The following is a 20,267-nucleotide window of genomic DNA, read 5'->3' as shown; positions in this document are numbered from 1 at the left end:
AAGATGCTCATTAATTCTCAACAGAACGAATAATGCACTCAGAGAATACATAAATATATAAATTTACCAATTTTTATACAAGAAAAACCCTAGTAAAAATATTTGGTGAAAATGTCAAGTGTTTAAAACTATTGGTTTTTGAGTTACAACAAAAAATTGAAGTACATTTTTCAACAATTAGGTTTTCATATAAAGTAGGTACCTACCATTTTATTCACTTTTTTTCCCCAACACTTTCTATTCAACAATTTTCAATTTTGATCTCCTAAAATCACTATCTACATTCACTTTTTTATCGGAAATGATGCTGATGCATTTTTTACTATAAAATCGAATTCCAAATCATAAAACTCCTCAAAATAAATTAACTTACATCATTGTAAAATCAACAACCTATAATTTAAAATAACACATCAAAATGGTTTCTTCTGAACCTACAATTTGATATGTTATGAATTAAATGTGAATTCGATACCGACTAATTAAGTAGTTCAATATAGGCAATACAATATGAAGATAACTTGCGTACTAGGCTACTAGCCTTGTAGTTGCAATGTGTTTTGAAATAACATTATAATTTCATGTATATCATAATAATATTATCTTATATTATAATATTTATATTTGTGATCGTGCATGCCTATAACACATAACTTTCGCACGTAGGTATACATGCAACACTGACACACCTCAGAACGTTTTTTTTTTTTTTTTTACAATATTGTAGTTATGTTTTTGATTGCGAATTATATACTTTATCTGATTACAAATGGTATGAACATTTGCAGTCTCTTTAACGTAAAATTGTGTTGACATGTGAAATCACACCACAGACCAAACTTAGAATATTCTATGTGATTCCAATCGAATAAATATAAAATTATAGTAATGGATTATAAGACATACGTACCATTCGTCTATTAATCGTTTACCGCTTGTAACAATCGTTCCGTTTACGCACAAATAGTATGGGACACATTTACAAGTATCCGATGGCATTGATTGAGGTATAGGCGTAGACATCTCTCCCAAAATTGTCTTATCGATATCTTGCGTTGTCAAATCCATATCTTTAGACGCTTTTGATTGCATTGATTCATAGCAACACATTACAAGCAAACCATCGCACTTTAATCCTCCAGACCTAAAGATTAAATGCAAAGATGCTCATTAATTCTCAACAGAACGAATAATGCACTCAGAGAATACAGAAATATATAAATTTACCAATTTTTATACAAGAAAAACCCTAGTAAAAATATTTGGTGAAAATGTCAAGTGTTTAAAACTATTGGTTTTTGAGTTACAACAAAAAATTGAAGTACATTTTTCAACAATTAGGTTTTCATATAAAGTAGGTACCTACCATTTTATTCACTTTTTTTCCCCAACACTTTCTATTCAACAATTTTCAATTTTGATCTCCTAAAATCACTATCTACATTCACTTTTTTATCGGAAATGATGCTGATGCATTTTTTACTATAAAATCGAATTCCAAATCATAAAACTCCTCAAAATAAATTAACTTACATCATTGTAAAATCAACAACCTATAATTTAAAATAACACATCAAAATGGTTTCTTCTGAACCTACAATTTGATATGTTATGAATTAAATGTGAATTCGATACCGACTAATTAAGTAGTTCAATATAGGCAATACAATATGAAGATAACTTGCGTACTAGGCTACTAGCCTTGTAGTTGCAATGTGTTTTGTAAATAACATTATAATTTCATGTATATCATAATAATATTATCTTATATTATAATATTTATATTTGTGATCGTGCATGCCTATAACACATAACTTTCGCACGTAGGTATACATGCAACACTGACACACCTCAGAACGTTTTTTTTTTTTTTTTTACAATATTGTAGTTATGTTTTTGATTGCGAATTATATACTTTATCTGATTACAAATGGTATGAACATTTGCAGTCTCTTTAACGTAAAATTGTGTTGACATGTGAAATCACACCACAGACCAAACTTAGAATATTCTATGTGATTCCAATCGAATAAATATAAAATTATAGTAATGGATTATAAGACATACGTACCATTCGTCTATTAATCGTTTACCGCTTGTAACAATCGTTCCGTTTACGCACAAATAGTATGGGACACATTTACAAGTATCCGATGGCATTGATTGAGGTATAGGCGTAGACATCTCTCCCAAAATTGTCTTATCGATATCTTGCGTTGTCAAATCCATATCTTTAGACGCTTTTGATTGCATTGATTCATAGCAACACATTACAAGCAAACCATCGCACTTTAATCCTCCAGACCTAAAGATTAAATGCAAAGATGCTCATTAATTCTCAACAGAACGAATAATGCACTCAGAGAATACATAAATATATAAATTTACCAATTTTTATACAAGAAAAACCCTAGTAAAAATATTTGGTGAAAATGTCAAGTGTTTAAAACTATTGGTTTTTGAGTTACAACAAAAAATTGAAGTACATTTTTCAACAATTAGGTTTTCATATAAAGTAGGTACCTACCATTTTATTCACTTTTTTTCCCCAACACTTTCTATTCAACAATTTTCAATTTTGATCTCCTAAAATCACTATCTACATTCACTTTTTTATCGGAAATGATGCTGATGCATTTTTTACTATAAAATCGAATTCCAAATCATAAAACTCCTCAAAATAAATTAACTTACATCATTGTAAAATCAACAACCTATAATTTAAAATAACACATCAAAATGGTTTCTTCTGAACCTACAATTTGATATGTTATGAATTAAATGTGAATTCGATACCGACTAATTAAGTAGTTCAATATAGGCAATACAATATGAAGATAACTTGCGTACTAGGCTACTAGCCTTGTAGTTGCAATGTGTTTTGTAAATAACATTATAATTTCATGTATATCATAATAATATTATCTTATATTATAATATTTATATTTGTGATCATGCATGCCTATAACACATAACTTTCGCACGTAGGTATACATGCCACACTGACACACCTCAGAACGTTTTTTTTTTTTTTACAATATTGTAGTTATGTTTTTGATTGCGAATTATATACTTTATCTGATTACAAATGGTATGAACATTTGCAGTCTCTTTAACGTAAAATTGTGTTGACATGTGAAATCACACCACAGACCAAACTTAGAATATTCTATGTGATTCTAATCGAATAAATATAAAATTATAGTAATGGATTATAAGACATACGTACCATTCGTCTATTAATCGTTTACCGCTTGTAACAATCGTTCCGTTTACGCACAAATAGTATGGGACACATTTACAGGTATCCGAGGACAGTGTTGGAGGTTTAGGTGTATAAAAAATTTCCCAAATATTCTTGTCAATAATCATATTCCTTTCTTGAGGCTTTTCTAATATCATTGATTCATTGCAGCACACGTCCAAGATTTTAGAGCACTTTAAATTTCCTCCATACCTGTAGATTAAATGCTTAGTTGCTCATTTATGTCTAACAGAACCATGAATGCACTCAGAGAATACATAAATATAACAAGTTGCCAGTTTGTATACAAGATAAACACTCATTTAAATGTTTGTTGACAACTTCAAGCATCAAATGTTATTAGCTTTTGAGTTACTCCAAAAAATTAAAACAATTTTTTTAAAAATGGGTTGGAGTAAAAACTAGAAAGTACCGGTTTTTGTTTTTTCCTCCTCTTTTTTGACTAATTGATATTTTAAATTGTTATCTCCTGATTGCACCAACTATATTCTTTATTTAATCATAAAATATGCTAATGTCAAAAATCGGAGCTTTTTTACCCCAAATGTCGACGACAGAAAAAAAAACACTCATCATAGTAAATACAATACATTCATTCGCTACGCTCATACTCTACAAGTTACAGATGCATACAAATGGTATGAACAATTGGAGAATCTTAAACATCAAAATGTGATGACATTTGAAATCACACCACAGCGCAAACATAAAAAATCCTATGTTATTCTAGTCCTATAGGTTAATATACAATTATAGTGATAACTGATAAGACATACGTACCTTTCGTCTGTTAATCCTTTACCACCTGTATCAATCCTTCTGTTTCCGCACAAATAGTATGGTACACATTTACAAGTATCTGATGGCATTGATTGAGGTATAGGCGTAGACATCTCTCCCAAAATTGTCTTATCGATATCTTGCGTTGTCAAATCCATATCATTAGACGCTTTTGATTGCATTGATTTATAGCAACACTTTACAAGCAAACCATCGCACTTTAATCCTCCAGACCTAAAGATTAAATGCAAAGATGCTCATTAATTCTCAACAGAACGAATAATGCACTCAGAGAATACATAAATATATAAATTTACCGATTTTTATACAAGAAAAACCCTAGTAAAAATATTTGGTGAAAATGTCAAGTGTTTAAAACTATTGGTTTTTGAGTTACAACAAAAATTGAAGTACATTTTTCAACAATTAGGTTTTCATATGAAGTAGGTACCTACCATTTTATTCACTTTTTTTCCCCAACACTTTCTATTCAACAATTTTCAATTTTGATCTCCTAAAATCACTATCTACATTCACTTTTTTATCGGAAATGATGCTGATGCATTTTTTACTATAAAATCGAATTCCAAATCATAAAACTCCTCAAAATAAATTAACTTACATCATTGTAAAATCAACAACCTATAATTTAAAATAACACATCAAAATGGTTTCTTCTGAACCTACAATTTGATATGTTATGAATTAAATGTGAATTCGATACCGACTAATTAAGTAGTTCAATATAGGCAATACAATATGAAGATTACTTGCGTACTAGGCTACTAGCCTTGTCATTACAAAAATGGTATGAACGTTTGCAGTCTCTTTAACATAAAATGGTGTTGACATGTGAAATCACACCACAGACCAAAGTTAAAATATTCTATGTGATTCTAATCCAATAAATATAAAATTATAGTTAAAACTTATAAGACATACGTACCTTTTGTCTATTAATCCTTTACCACTTGTAACAATCGCTTCGTTTCTGCACAAATAGTATGGTACACATTTACAGGTATCCGATGACCGTGTTGGAGGTTTAGGTGTAGAAATCATTTCCCAAATCATCTTATCAATAATCTTATCCTTTTCTTCAGGCTTTTTATATATCATTGATTCATTGCAGCACACGTCCAAGATATTAGAGCACTTAAAATCTCCTCCAAACCTGTAGATTAAATGCATAAATGCTCATTTATGTCTAACAGAACCATGAATGCACTCAGAGAATACATAAATATATTAAGTTGCCTGTTTTTGTACAAGAAAACACTAATTTAAATGTTTGTTGATAATTTCAAGCATCGAAAGTTATTAGCTTTTGAGTTACACCAAATAATTTAAATCAATTTTATTAAAAATGGGTTGGTGTAAAAACTTAAAAGTACCGGTATATTTCGGAGCTTTTTTCCCCCAAATGTCGGCGACAGAAAAAAAAACACTCATCATAGTAAATACAATACATTCATTCGCTACGCTCATACTCCACAAGTTACAAATGCATACATATGGTATGAACAATTGGAGAATCTTTAACATCAAAATGTGATGACATTTGAAATCACACCACAGGGCAAACATAAAAAATTCTATGTCATTCTAGTCCTATAGGTAAATATACAATTATAGTGATAACTGATAAGACATACGTACCTTTCGTCTTTTAATCCTTTACCACTTGTATCAATCCTTCTGTTTCCGCACAAATAGTATGGTACACATTTACACTGACTTGGTGTAGCATTCTGTCCTTGACCAGAAACTACAGTCACTGTAACTTGTAACAGCAATGTGACAGACAATAATACAGATAACTAAAACCAGGAAAAAACAAACAATTATTATTATTAATAATTCGTGATTATACTACAAAACTATAAATATCTATTTTCCTATCGTAGAAAGTATGTTCCATGATATTATACAAATTTATTAATCATTACCTATTTATTATTGTAACACAATTCACAAAATGTAATAGTTTGGAGCCGTAATGTTATAATACTTAGGTTATAGTACTTTTTAAATTTAAATCCAAAATAATAACAGTGCCTATAATAAGGCTATAACATGTAATAAATAACAAATACTGAAATACCTAATAATTTTATTTTTCTAATAATCCTTTGAATAACGATGTAAATTACATACAAACAATAAAATTATATTAACGTATAAGTTGATACACAGTTATACGGTAGCAGCCTAGAGTATCTGGCCTCTCCCTGCAATTTTGAAAGGTGCCGGTCAACCGAGTTTTAAGTCAGAAGGGTTTCAACATTTATTTTATTTTAAACTTGATTTTTTTGTGGGTATCGTTATAGTTACCATTTACTTACAAAGATTGATTTCCTGAATTTCGAAATCGGAAGGTTAGGTTAGCCTAACTAACTTAATTCTACTATAAAGACTTTAGACAGACGATGATGGTACTGTACGCATCTAGGTAAGTATTATTGATATTATTGTTGTATTATTTTTGATTTGTATTTGGGTGGTGTAATCCAAGGCTGTAGATGAATTATATTTCTGAAGTTACTGTAGTTTATTATTGTAAATAGATAATTTAGACTTTTTTTTAAATTTTATAAATATTTCACTATGGAGGGGGGGGGGGCTTAAAAAAATACGGCTTTGGGTGTATAGGGCTTTTTTCGGTTCACTAATAATAAGGTAGCGCCGATCATTAGCTAGGCTGCCCCTGCCGATGAAGTCTAGTCACAGTTGATACCTCACAATGTTACAAAACACATACACACGCACATACACGCGCACACACATAAAACAGTTCTTTTCCTTTTTCTTGTTGAACCAACAAAAACTCATAACAACCACATGCAGACAGCAATTATTATAGTACGCAAAAAACATATATTATACACGAAACGCAATGGGCAAAAAGGTGATTCTCATGCGGCAAAACGCAGCCAATCCCAGGCCAAATTAGTACATAGCCAAATGGTATAAATATGGTGACACTTTGCCCAATCTTGTTGATTCCCCCCATATATGTACCATATATTCTTGTATATATTATAGACCCCCTTTATACGAATAGGCCACTCATCTGCCTGACGCTCCCCAAGCACCACTCACTGTACCGGCTAGCTTAATTAAGCCCGGACGATACAACTCGACGGTCCCCAAAACCTGTACATTTAGTGATAAGAATGAATAATATAAATCAACCGTGATACCCTATAAATAATCATGTTTTTATTTATCACACGGAAAAAAATAATTTGGTTATAGTAAATAGTTGGAAATATTTTGGTTGCCCTAACAATACACAAGATTACAACAACTAAGACTTTACATTGAGAATACTAAAAGTAAATAGTTGGCATTTTTGGCATTTTCAATATAATTAACGGTATTTAGGTACACTATTTTTTATAGTTCGTAAAATATTTAACCATAATGAAGGGTTCGATTGACACTTTTAAAATGGTTAGAGTCCAACAGTTCGTACTAAAGTATACGGTTCAATTAACAATAAAATAATGTTATTATTTATTTCAACCACAACTATATGGTTAATAATATTGAAATTGATAAAAATAGTTATAAATATAAAATTAATTATAAAAATCCTATGGGTAAATCCCATCTTGTGCCATCAATTCATGGGTGGGTGGTGACGGGGTGAAACAATTATTATTATGTTGCGATACTAGATAATAACCAAGTTCTTACAGAAATACCAAAAATTATTGTTGTCATGTTGTAGTCGTTGTAGAATCTAGCTGCGTAGTCACCATTCTATGCACTCATACATACCGCTATTATATTAATTGTAGGTTGTAAATATTATAACTTGTAAGTACGTATGTTTCTACTACAAGTCGAACTAGAGTTTAAGTATTGTCGGTGTCTTAACCTTACGGCTCGCGCCCTAGTTATGAGTGATTTATTTGTGTGTAACATATTGAATGAGCTTAACATTTCTGAACATATCATACAAAATTTCAAAGGTAAGTTGCTATATTATATTATTTTGAAATAATATAGATTAATTAATATAGAACTATACGGTATATGAGCAATAGGTATAGCCTATACCTATTGCTTACATAAATGTCTCAAGATTAACAAAATGTTTTCAAATTAAAATATTGGTGTACCTATATAATAATTAATATGTTTAAACTCTTTAGTATTTAATAAATAATTTCAAATACCCATATAATATTTACTTAAGAAGACTCTACACCCATATGCTTTGTCACCATCTTCAAACGCATAACATAGAAAATTGAATGTTCTGAATAATCTATTGAACTCAAACATTGAATATAAAAATACATAACTATGAGATTCACTAGATTATATTCTTTATTTTAAATTTGATAATACCTAGGTCAATTCAATGTAATATTAAACATAAAAGAATTAAATGGATTATACAGCATGTACAATTTGTTATGTTATGTGTAGAGCGCGGATTTGTATGCACTTAAAAGTATTGAAATATGCCATATAATATGCAGTAAAAATCATGAAAATATGCAAAAAATATGCAGTAAAAATCATGAAAATATGCAAAAAATATGGAGTCAAAATCATAAAAATATGTAAAAAAATATGCAAAAATTTTTTATTTATTTAAAATTTACAATACAACTTATAATAATTAATTACTTAAATAGGTACTTCATAAAAAAAAATTTAGGACATTTTCTGAAAAACTTAATTTATTTTTAAAATTTTATTTATTATTAAAATGAATAATCATGTGCATTTCAAGTTTTTCTTCTGTGAAGCTGTATCGTTTATCGGTTAACATATTTTTAAAGACTGAGAACGAACGTTCGACGTGAACTGAAGTTATTGGGGCATATTTGAAGCAACTTAGTATTGTCGGGTCTTCATAAAGATCTTCGAGCTGAACGTTTAGTTAACGAAACTCAGTTGTATACTGGTATGTCGATAACTGACTGATACAGCAAGAGCAATTTAGATTATAGATAGACACACATTTATTTTCGGCATATTAACGATTTACGGACAACGAAAAACGATATAACCGAGTGCCAAGTGGTATGTCGATAACCGACTGACACAGTAAGAGCGATTAAGTTTACGTCGTAATCGATTATTTATCTTATAAAGGTTTAAATAAATATATATTATATACATTATTATTTAGTGACTATGAAATTTAGTTTTAATTTTTCTACTTGACAAAATATTATTTTATACATTTTTTTAAATGTTTGCTTCAATATGCAATAAATTTTGAATTTTGCCAAAATATGCAAAAATATGCAATAACCTTTAAATATGCAGAAATATGCAAAAAAAATTTTCTCCATTAGCTTCAAATTATGATGATTCGTGGAGATAACTGACAACAATGCAAAAATATTAAAAGGAAAAAAATATGCAATTGCATAGAAATCCGCGCTCTAACTTATGTGTCTGCAAGATAGAGAAAATGCATGCGGCTATAGCATCCTCTTAAATGTAGGAAAAACTTTTAATTTAAGGAATCAAAAAGTACCTAGGTGTCTATTTTATGTCTTAATCTATGTTATGTATTATGATACTCATTGTATACATTATAGTTTTATTAGATATAAATAGTTTCCTAGATATTAATTTGAATACATTTTTATTGAAATTTTATTAGATAATGAAATTGATGAAAGCGCTTTTAGAGATTTGACTGAGTCTATGGTTCGTTAAATTGTTTTACCGGTAGGACCTCGTACAAAAATGTTTAAAAAAGTTGAAGAATTAAAAATTTCTTCAAACTTTGTAAGTTTGTACTTTATACTGTTATGATTTTTATTATAATATGGAGGTATTATGTTACTTAACTTGTGTAATCAAATATGATAGTTGGGTTAGTATTTTTACTATTTTTACTAGATTCTAAAAGGAAATCCTGGCCTAAGTTTTAGTTTTCATTTGGATAACATAATACCTTTAATATTTAAAATAAATCATTCAATTCTATTATCTACCTACTGTTAGCTAATATTATTTTATTTTACAGACTGATGTTCCTAGAAATAAAGTTAATTTGTTTGATACGCAATGCATTTTACCCATCAATTTAGATAATACAAATCCTGATCAAGTAATGCAATTATTACAATACATCTATGCTTATGGTTTTCTATTAATTTAACTGTCAATTACTTATTATAATACACAATGATTACTGTTTGGAATTGGTACCTTATTAGTGCTTTTTAAACGTGAACCACCTAATATTATTATGATTATAATTTTATGTGAATACTAAATCAAGTTATACAAATGCATATATTTACAAAAAAAATTGTTTTATATAGGTAATCATTATATTAGTAATTTTATAAATTGTTTATTATAATACTTAGATTTACACAATTTAATATAGCTTGAAATTGAATCATATGCTATAACTTTCAGTAGGTACCTTTAATTTCTGTTTAGTTATTATAATTTACCTAGCGTTGTTTATAGCCCTCAAAGGTTGACATTAATACACCAAGCAAAAGTTATAATAATAATCATGTCCAATGTTTGCCTACTGAAAATGTGATGATTTCCATTGATGATTCAACCTTAGTTCAAAGTCTCAGTGATACTGTATGAATTGTTGTCTTAATAACTGTCGTATGCAGACAGTCGTCAAAATAATATTATTTAATATATATGTAATATAGGTGGGAATATTTTAAATTGTAAATTATTGACATAGGTCAGGTCAGCGAAGCAATAATGTGCTGAGGCGACAATAATATTTTTTATATAACACCGCCGTACGCGCAGGCACGGCCCCCGTTGTCGCTGAGTGATTCGGTAGCTACGACGTGCGTGTGAAACGCCGACCGTAGTACGGGCTAGGCGATTTGAATTTGCTAAGTGTTTTAGTTATGTTTGTTTTAATACAATAAAAGTGTTTCCGACCTGAAAACCCGAGTTAAACATTATTTTAGTCATTCTTACGTTTTTTACCTTTTATATGAACAGCGCCGGAATATAGGTACTATGTGTCAATGAAGTTTTATTAAACTGAATAGTGCCAAGGTATATGTAATCTTTGAGTCATTTCAACTAGATAGGAACGAACTAAGAATTGACAAGCGCATACCATCGTACCTCAACGAGTTAACAGTGTCATTTTAATTAACTTAGAGATTTTTAGTGCTTTACAAGTTAAAATAACAGTTATAAGAGTTTTGGGTGCAGTAGAAACCCAGAACGCAATTGTGTGCGTGTATACCGATTAACTAACAAATCCGCGTTCGATTTTTGTCTTACCGACAAGACAACGTTTGTCCCGCGTGAGTACAATTTTGCTAACTGTGCGTCTACACATATACGCCAAGGTGAGCAACGTTTTGTAATATACTTACATATTAATATTAGGATTGTAGATTAGTTTTTTAATAATTTAAATAGTTTTTTTATTAGTTTAATTTTCTTTCGTCTTTCAAAAATTGTGTTTAGTTTATTAAAAAAAAAAAAAAAAAAAATATATTTTACTATTCAAAAGTAGTTATTGTTAAGTATAAACATATTAATAAAAATCAACCTCTTTCATTACAACATTTTGCTTTAATTCAATTAAATCTTAATATGATATGAATGACGAAGAGCTTATAGCCTTAGGTTCGAAAATTACTAAATTAACAGATATTTATTCACATAAAAAATCAGAACTTATTGACCTATGCAAATCTAAACAATTAAAAAGCGTAGGAACCGTAGATAATCTAAGGGCTAGATTATCAAAATATTATAAAGGGATCACAGAATTAGACGACATTGAAGAAACCTTAAGCAAATTACAAAAACATGAAGTTCAAGAAAATTTAATAAAAGATAAAATCGACATTAAAGATTTACTCATACAAAGTAACTTAAGCGATTCAAGTCCGGAAACAAGTAATAGTACTAAAAACAAATCAATTACTAACGACATTAAAAATATAACTAACGATTTAGAAATTAACGCAAATAAATTAATAATTCAGGCAGACAAAATTTTAGACACTAGTAATACCTTATAGCAAAATAATTTAGAGCAAACCTCCGACAATAATTATAATAATTTAATAAACTTAAATCCTAACGAATCAACAAAAAAAGAACACATATACGAAGATATCGAAAGTCCAATTAAAACTGAATCGAACTTAAATACCACCTTCTTTAGCAACTCACAATTTGTAATAGAAAACACACCTGAAAAACTAAATAATTTAGAAAATAAAAATCCAAAACACAAAATGGAAAAAATGATAGTTAAACCAGATAGTTTTTCCGGACAAGGAGACATTAAAACATTTATTAGACAGTACGAAAAAGCAGCACAAATAAACAATTGGGACGACAGTGAAAAAATGAAATTCTTATCAATATTTCTGAAAGACACTGCTAACAAATTTTTACAAAACTTGGAAAACAAAGGAAGAAACTGGTCATGGGAAAATCTAAAAACCTAGTTCATAAACGAATTTCAACCAATAGGATATTCTATAATACTGAAAGACAAATTAGAAAATAGGAAACAAAACGACTTAGAGTCAATTTCTAGTTTTGTTACGGAAATATAATATTGATGTAGTCAAGTAGATAAGAATATGAAAGAGGAAGATATTTGTGTTTATATACTAAAAGGCATAAGGGAACCTATATTATACGCAATTTCACTTCACGACAACAGTAACTTAGAAAAGTTAAAAGAAACTTTAAAAAAATATGAACTTATGCGATTTAGAATTAATTCAAGAAGCTCAGGACTTAGCGAATACACAGAAATTTTGAACAAACAAGTAATGCAATTAAATACCGAAACAAAAGACAGCAACCAAGAAATTGAACGTTTAAATACAAAATTAGAAGGAATAGACAGTTATTACAGAAACAAAATTGATCAACTATGTACCGAAATGAACAATTTAAAAAAATACGAAAAGACAGTAAATTTTGAAGATAGATCACGCAACAAAGACAAAAGTCCATATCCAGACAAATCAGATTACATAGGCAGGAACAATTATAGGGAAAAAAGTCCTTATCCCGATAGGTATAAAGACTATAAGTTCAGAGAAAGTAGTAAAGATAGATATAATAACCATAAATACAGAGATAACAGCAGAGAAATTAGCAATAATAGAGATAGGTCTTATTCAAGGGATAGGAAAAACTCCTTCGACAGGTCCAGAGATACAAGCAGAAATAGATATAACAACAGAAATCGTGGAGATGAAGCAAATAGAAAACAGCACAGTAAGGACAACAGCAGAGAAAGATACTCAACACCGGAAAAATTTAATGGAAGATAAAACATAATATGCTACAAATGAAATAAAAAAGGACACTATGCAAACGATTGCAATTTTTCAAAAAAACGAATAGCACCTGAGCTAAGAGAAAAATCGGAATATCTACCTCGGGGAACAAATAATATTAATTTAAAAATCGACAATTCTAAATTGAACAGAGATAAAAAAATTGAAAAAAATAATTATATTCATTTTGTAGAAAATTGGTACAAATCAAAAAATTCAAATAAACTAATAACTACCTAATTAAGTAAACGACGATGACGAAAAAGCTATAGAAAACATCGTAACAATAAGTAGTTTGAACCCACTTAACGAATTTCAAAAATTCCTACTCAGCAATAACGATAGAACCGACTTCCTATGCGATTACAGTTAACAGACGGTAAATATTTTACCGGTTTTTGATTTTATCGGTTTCCATTTCGTTTTTAAATACCGGTTTTCAGATTTTCCGGTTTCAATTCGGTTGCATAAAACGGTTTACATTTTTTCCAGTTTCTATTTGGGTTATAAATACCGGTTTTTAAATTTTCCGGTTTCAATTTCGTTTACTTATAACAGTTTACATTTTTATTTCGGTTTTCATTTGGGTTTTAAATATTATATTTATATTATATTATATTTATATTTTTTATTTTAACTTTTTTCGGTTTTTGTCGTTTCCAGTTTAAAAACCGATATTTACTTTTACATACCATAACCGTTGTACCAACTACCAAGTATATTCTTGTTTTATTATTTATATAAGTGATAGTTATTACTTAGCATAGCATATAACATTTTTTTAGATACCAAAATAGTTTTCAATACTTAGGTACCATTTAATTAGTCATTACTGTTGTATGTAAAATATTTAAATATATATATTTTGTATGGACAACCTTCCACCACCTTACTAGTCCCTACAGTATGGTTAACCTACAGGTGTAAAATTACAATCAATTATAATAATAGTATACAATATACTATATAGAATCTATTTACCTATAACCTATTATTGAAAATTTTCAGACATGATGCAGCACTAAACTGTTAACTGGCAATGTTGCAAAAAATATTGTGTACTGTGTTATAACGATTCAAGATTTTAATGATGAATAGAATTATAACATGGCAAATGGTAGGCAGGTATAATGGTGCGCAAGTTTTCAATTTAGCAATTTCCTTAGGTACCTACATTTCCTAATAGTTTCAAAAAATAGGTTGTTCTTCCTTTATATAAAGCAGGAGATTCTAAAATATATATCATTAATTATCGACCAACAGCACTATCTAACTATATCCATGTCTAACTATCTAAGATAACTGATTTTCACTTAAGTATTAGTTTTTCGGTTAGATTTAAATATCGGTATTGATTATAGATTTTCAGTTCCGATTTCGGTTTTGAAAACCGTTTTAAAATTATTTTGATTTTCAATTAGGTTTCAAATACCGGTTTTCGTAATTTTCGGTTACGGTTTTGATTAAGAAAATCGGTTATTAATTTTTTTGATTTCTATTAGGGTTTTGAATACCGGTTTTCATCTTTTTCGGTTTCGATATTGATTTAGTTTTTGATATCGATTTTTATCGGTATTTACCGGTATTTAATACCAGTTTTGAAACCGGTTTCAAGCCCTGGATACAATACAACCTAATAGTCGATTTTAAAAATAAAAACATACAAATCGATAATAATTCTATAAAAATGGACGAAATATGGTACGAACATAATGTAAATCACAACTTAAACATTTATACAACTGAAAGCATTAATAAAAATTAAAATTATATCTAACGAAAATATTACCACCCAGACAGCATTTTGTAATGATAATATTATAATAGTATAATAATAACGTTATACTAATATTATTCGTTATTACGTTATTATATATGTTATAATAATATTATTAATCAAAAAAATGCTGTCTGGGCATAGCTCCTAAGACTAGGTAAAAATTAAAGGTGTCCACTAACCTAACCAACTGAGCGCCTACAAAATAATAAAAAAATAACTCTAGAAACAACATTATTAAATAGTGATGACGAAGTCATATTATACAATTTCTCCAATACCTATAGTAATATACCAAGAAACATGGTTATAGCAATTGACACTGAATTAAATACGATTAAACGTGATAAATACGAAATAAAAAATATTAATTCAGACAATAAAATTATTAATAAAGAAAAAATAATAGTAACAAAAATAACAGAAGTAACGGATAAACAAGGTACAATAATACAAATACCTAACGAATTTAGCTATGAACAACGTATAAAGACACAAACACCAATAAACAAATTCAAGCGTTTATTCACCTCAGACCCTTTAGACTTAGGATGCGCACAAGTAGAACCGTGTGAAATTAAATTTAAAACAAACAAATCGACATTTCAACCACCGTAATTAATTAAAGAAATCCGGGAAGGTTTCGAAAATCTTATAAATTTTATCAAGTCCCTTGAATAATTTTTCTGAATATTACTTTAAACAAAAAACACAAGATTTAATATAACTGTACAAATTTAACCTTCCTCAAGATTTTATAACATGTAATACCTTTTACCTACCACTCAACAAGCCACCGTCGGAGACCAGCAGACCGCTCCGGCCGCCGACGTTTTTTCATTCGATTTCTACTTATTCATCATCAACCATCATTCTCCATTACGTCCCGGACCTGCAAATTGCAACACTGTCCACGACGAAAATTTTTCACGCAACCACACCAACCTCATGTTCGGTGTCATCTTTTATCCGTTTTCACGACACTGAATTTTCGTTTCGGTTGTTGTGTACGACTATATGATGAGGGCACCGCCATGGGCCACCAATGGCCGAAAGGCCAATCCACTGTACACACTACCACTTTAAGTCAACTTCTCAAGCCGGCTAACAACCACGTTATCGTTATATAATATATTGTTTATATAATATATGCATTGTATAATGATTTTAAATCAACGAACAAATTTAATTTAACTATCTACCTTTAATATTTCTCCCGAATTTTATAATATGTATGTAATACCCTTTTAGGAACAAATATGTAATTTAGCACCAGATTAGTAAAATCATAGCAAGACATTAGCAGTTTTTATACTAACTAAACTATTGTAATATTATAATATAACAAATTACATTTAAGGAAAAATAATAAAATATTAAAAACATGTTGCAAAAGTAAAAAACAAAAGAATAGAATGTATTTTCAGCATAATCAAAAATTCACGAGTCAACGAGTAGCAACAATCTTCTGAGACAAAGGGCGAATATAATATTTTCAAAGTAGACAATAAGCATTAAACCAAAAATTATAGAAACAATAGCAAATAAAATTGTTCCATACGAAGACACGAAAAAGACACAGTCCAAACAGAAATTTGAAATGCAGAAATATAGATATAAGAATAAAAACTACAAATCAAATTTGACAAAACGAAAACAAGCAAGATAATATTCAAATACTTACCTTATGAAATACAAGAAGAGAAGAAGAATTAACTACCACCGAATCAAAGAATGAAATACCATAGAAAAACAACGAAAATTTATTGCTATTTATCGAAATAAAAATATTATACTTCAAACTGTGAACAATCTCTAAGAAAACATTTTTCCACAAAAGGACCAATCTACAATTTATAGGACCTAACAATTTTAGTAACCATCATCTAAAAATGTAGAATATAGATTTTCCAGAAAGTCGGTTTTTTCGACAAAAGTTTCAACAATGACGTAAATTAAGTCCCTAATATTTTTTCACTTTTAAAGACACACGTGCACTCCTGCAATGTAATAAAATTTAAACTGTACACAATTTAATATCAAGTTCATAATATTATAATATTTTTTTTTATACTTTTGTACTTTACTAGATAAACAAAACCAACAATTGTATTTCCGTATGCCATAATAACTATTACATGAATGATATATTTTTTGTTCGTTTGCTGTGAAAAGTAAAACCCTATTATGAAATACTCATCTAAAAACTATTTTAACTATTAATAACAAAATAAATATAAAAGTAGAATGATAAGTATTTAAATTACTTAAAAAAATTATATATAAAACATTAACTTATATCATATCTATAATACCTAATTATTATGTATAGCTCATAGATAATAATAATAGTGACCAATAATGATGTTATTTATGAAAAAACAACTATAGTATTTATTATACTATATTAAATATGAATATTATAACAATTTGGTTGTATTGATAGTGGACTAGTATAAGTTGTATATAATATTATAGCCTATATTATGCCCTATATTATGTACCTACTCACTATGCGTACTAGACACTAGTAACTGTATCTCTGTAGATATAGGGTACCTATATAGAATACCTACCAATAGTTGAATGGTATTGGTTTATAAATTATAAATGTACAACTAATGATGACTATGATATTATTATGGTTTATGAAATATAAAGTTATTAATGTAATTAGGATACGGATTATTATTATAAATGGTCATACAATACAGATTTTAGTGTGAAATATACAATATTAAATACCTATATTTAAGATTTGTATTTAATATTTATACAATAATTTAAAAGTTAATTAGCTATCTAACATAAGCAAAAGTTTGTATAATAGGTCATATATTAATACCTTATCATTTTAGTACAATTTAAAATGATACGTGAAAAACGTATGTTAATTTTTAACATAATATTAAATTACGGCTTATGACATTATGTTTATTAACTTTATTAAGGCCAAACAATTTTATATTTAACAATAAGAAAACGATTTGTTTATATGGTAGATATATTATGATAAACTGGTATGTAAATAAGTAGCCGTGTAGGTAGGTTATTTATAGCTGGGGGGGAGCAATCGATGATTTAATGTAGAAATGAAAAATATGGGTGAGTGGGACTGCTATGACACCATTAGCACACCTTCAAAGGTTCGTTTTTTTCGGCATTTTTAAAAACTACACATCAGGAGGTAATAGGTACCTACTATATAACAAAAATACACATATTATATCCTGTTACTCAATCTTCCAGTCTAACCACCCTATTGAATAGTACATTTTTACTATAGATTTACAGTTCGCAATTTCCCTCAATTTAACAACCCCACATTCAGTGTTTTACCATAAAAATCACTCTAGATTACTCTCCAATTACCATTTAGCTGTGAATCCATCATTCATTATGTATACCTAGATGGTCTCAGTTTCAATGGTTGGGTATAATTATACATCATTTAAAAGTAGTCAAGTAATTCACTTGAGCTTCTCTGTATATTATGTTTATCACATGATATATTGGTTTTTTGTTTATTTCACATTGCATTTTTATTTTTCTTGTTCATTTTCAATGACGAAGTACATTATTATTATTAGTTTCCGATAAAACTTCAGCCAGGGAAAAGGTAAAACCGAATGACAAAGTTCAATTGATAATAATATAACGTTGCCACGTTGGTTAACACTATAATTAACTATCTACCTAATTGATAATTATTTTTTTGTTTTATCACTCAACTCTGTATTATTATATACAATGTAATTTTAAATAAACAAATAAAATAAAATATTCCTCGATGTACCTAATATGTATTATTTTAGTTTAAAAAAATTGAAATTTGCACAATAATGTGTGTGACCTCTGAACTTTAGATATGTACTGTTGTACTTATATTTACTTTTTGGGTGTATTTTATATTTAATTATAATGATTATTATACTAACTTAATGATTTTGATTCTTGAATCGGGCCGTCTCGGATCGGATCCACTTCATGGTGTATCTATATATATTATATATTTATATAAGTAAATGAAAATAAATCACCGTAAATTCCAATTCCGATAAACCATCATGTCCTAAAGTTTCTTCCTCTTTCAAAAACCATGTACAATTCTATTATCATATTAAAATTTTTATTGTTAAGCTATAATAGTTGTATAATAAAAACAAAGAGTGAGAGAGTGTGTGAGCCATTACCCTCCGGGGAAGTAAAACTTCTTTCATAATTAATTGGGCCCTTGAAATTATAAGTGAATTAGGGAGAGAGTGAGAAAAATCAATAAAATAAAAAAAAAAACTGAAAATAGTGCCGGGGCTTGAAACCGTTTTCAAAACTGATTTCAGAAACCGGTATAAACCGTTTTAAAACCGAAACCGAAACCGTAATCAAAAACAAAACCGAAAAAAAATTGGATACCGGTATTAAATTCAAAATCAAAATCATAAAAAATTGGAAACAGGTATTAAATTTAAAATCGAAACCGTAAAACATTGGAAACCGGTATTAAATTCAAAACCGAAATCTGAAAAAATTGGAAATCGTTATTTTAGATTTTGAGTGGAACGATGAATGTATTGATTTTACAATGATGTGTGTTTTATTTTTTTATTTTTGTGTCTGTCATCACCTTTTAGGACAGTAAAATTGCTTGGATTTTCTTCAACAGTAACTTTTTTGATAGGAAAGTGAATCCAGTTGGTACTGCGGGGGGGCCAAAAGTAAAAATTTCCCAGTAGTTTTCAAAAGCAACGTGAAAAACAAAAGAAAAATTAAGGAAAAACAGGAATTTTTACGCAAAATCTGTTTTCGAGAAAATCGATTTTGGTTTTTGGTGTAACTCTAAAACAAAAATATTAAAAATACAAAGTCACAATTTTTTTTTATAAGCATTTAAAGTTCAAATGTTGACAACATTTATCAAATTTAATTTTTATTAATTATTTTGTAGTTAAAAATTTATAAAATGTTCAACTTTTATAGCTAAGGATTGAAAATTGAAAACAAGGCTCCACGTAAATAGGTTATTTATAAATTACTTTATTCACCTTAATAAAATCAAATATACTTAGTAATATCATAGGCTGACTGACCGTTTTCGCTCAGAATCCTTTTTCTTATACAATGATATTATATCATTGAATTCAAATTT

At 28.6% G+C, this 20,267-nt stretch overlaps 1 protein-coding gene across 2 annotated transcripts in view; it reads right to left on the bottom strand.

The window, feature by feature from the left end:
• Positions 1-20,267, bottom strand: part of LOC132945080 (uncharacterized) — a 33,581-nt gene that overhangs the window by 12,053 nt on the left and 1,261 nt on the right. For both annotated transcript variants that reach the window (XM_061014701.1, XM_061014702.1), the window contains exons 2-7: positions 5,705-5,865; positions 4,992-5,219; positions 4,046-4,279; positions 3,230-3,457; positions 2,072-2,305; positions 911-1,144 (exon numbers count right to left, since the gene is read on the bottom strand). In XM_061014701.1, coding sequence (XP_060870684.1) covers positions 911-1,144; positions 2,072-2,305; positions 3,230-3,457; positions 4,046-4,279; positions 4,992-5,219; positions 5,705-5,865 — 1,319 coding nt within the window. The remainder of the gene's footprint in view (positions 1-910; positions 1,145-2,071; positions 2,306-3,229; positions 3,458-4,045; positions 4,280-4,991; positions 5,220-5,704; positions 5,866-20,267) is intronic.

The sequence above is a fragment of the Metopolophium dirhodum genome, chromosome 5 (assembly GCF_019925205.1).
Source record: "Metopolophium dirhodum isolate CAU chromosome 5, ASM1992520v1, whole genome shotgun sequence".
Classification (NCBI taxonomy): Eukaryota; Metazoa; Arthropoda; class Insecta; order Hemiptera; family Aphididae; genus Metopolophium; species Metopolophium dirhodum.
The sequence above is the reverse complement of the archived record's forward strand: the minus strand, read 5'-3'. Positions and strand labels throughout refer to the sequence as shown.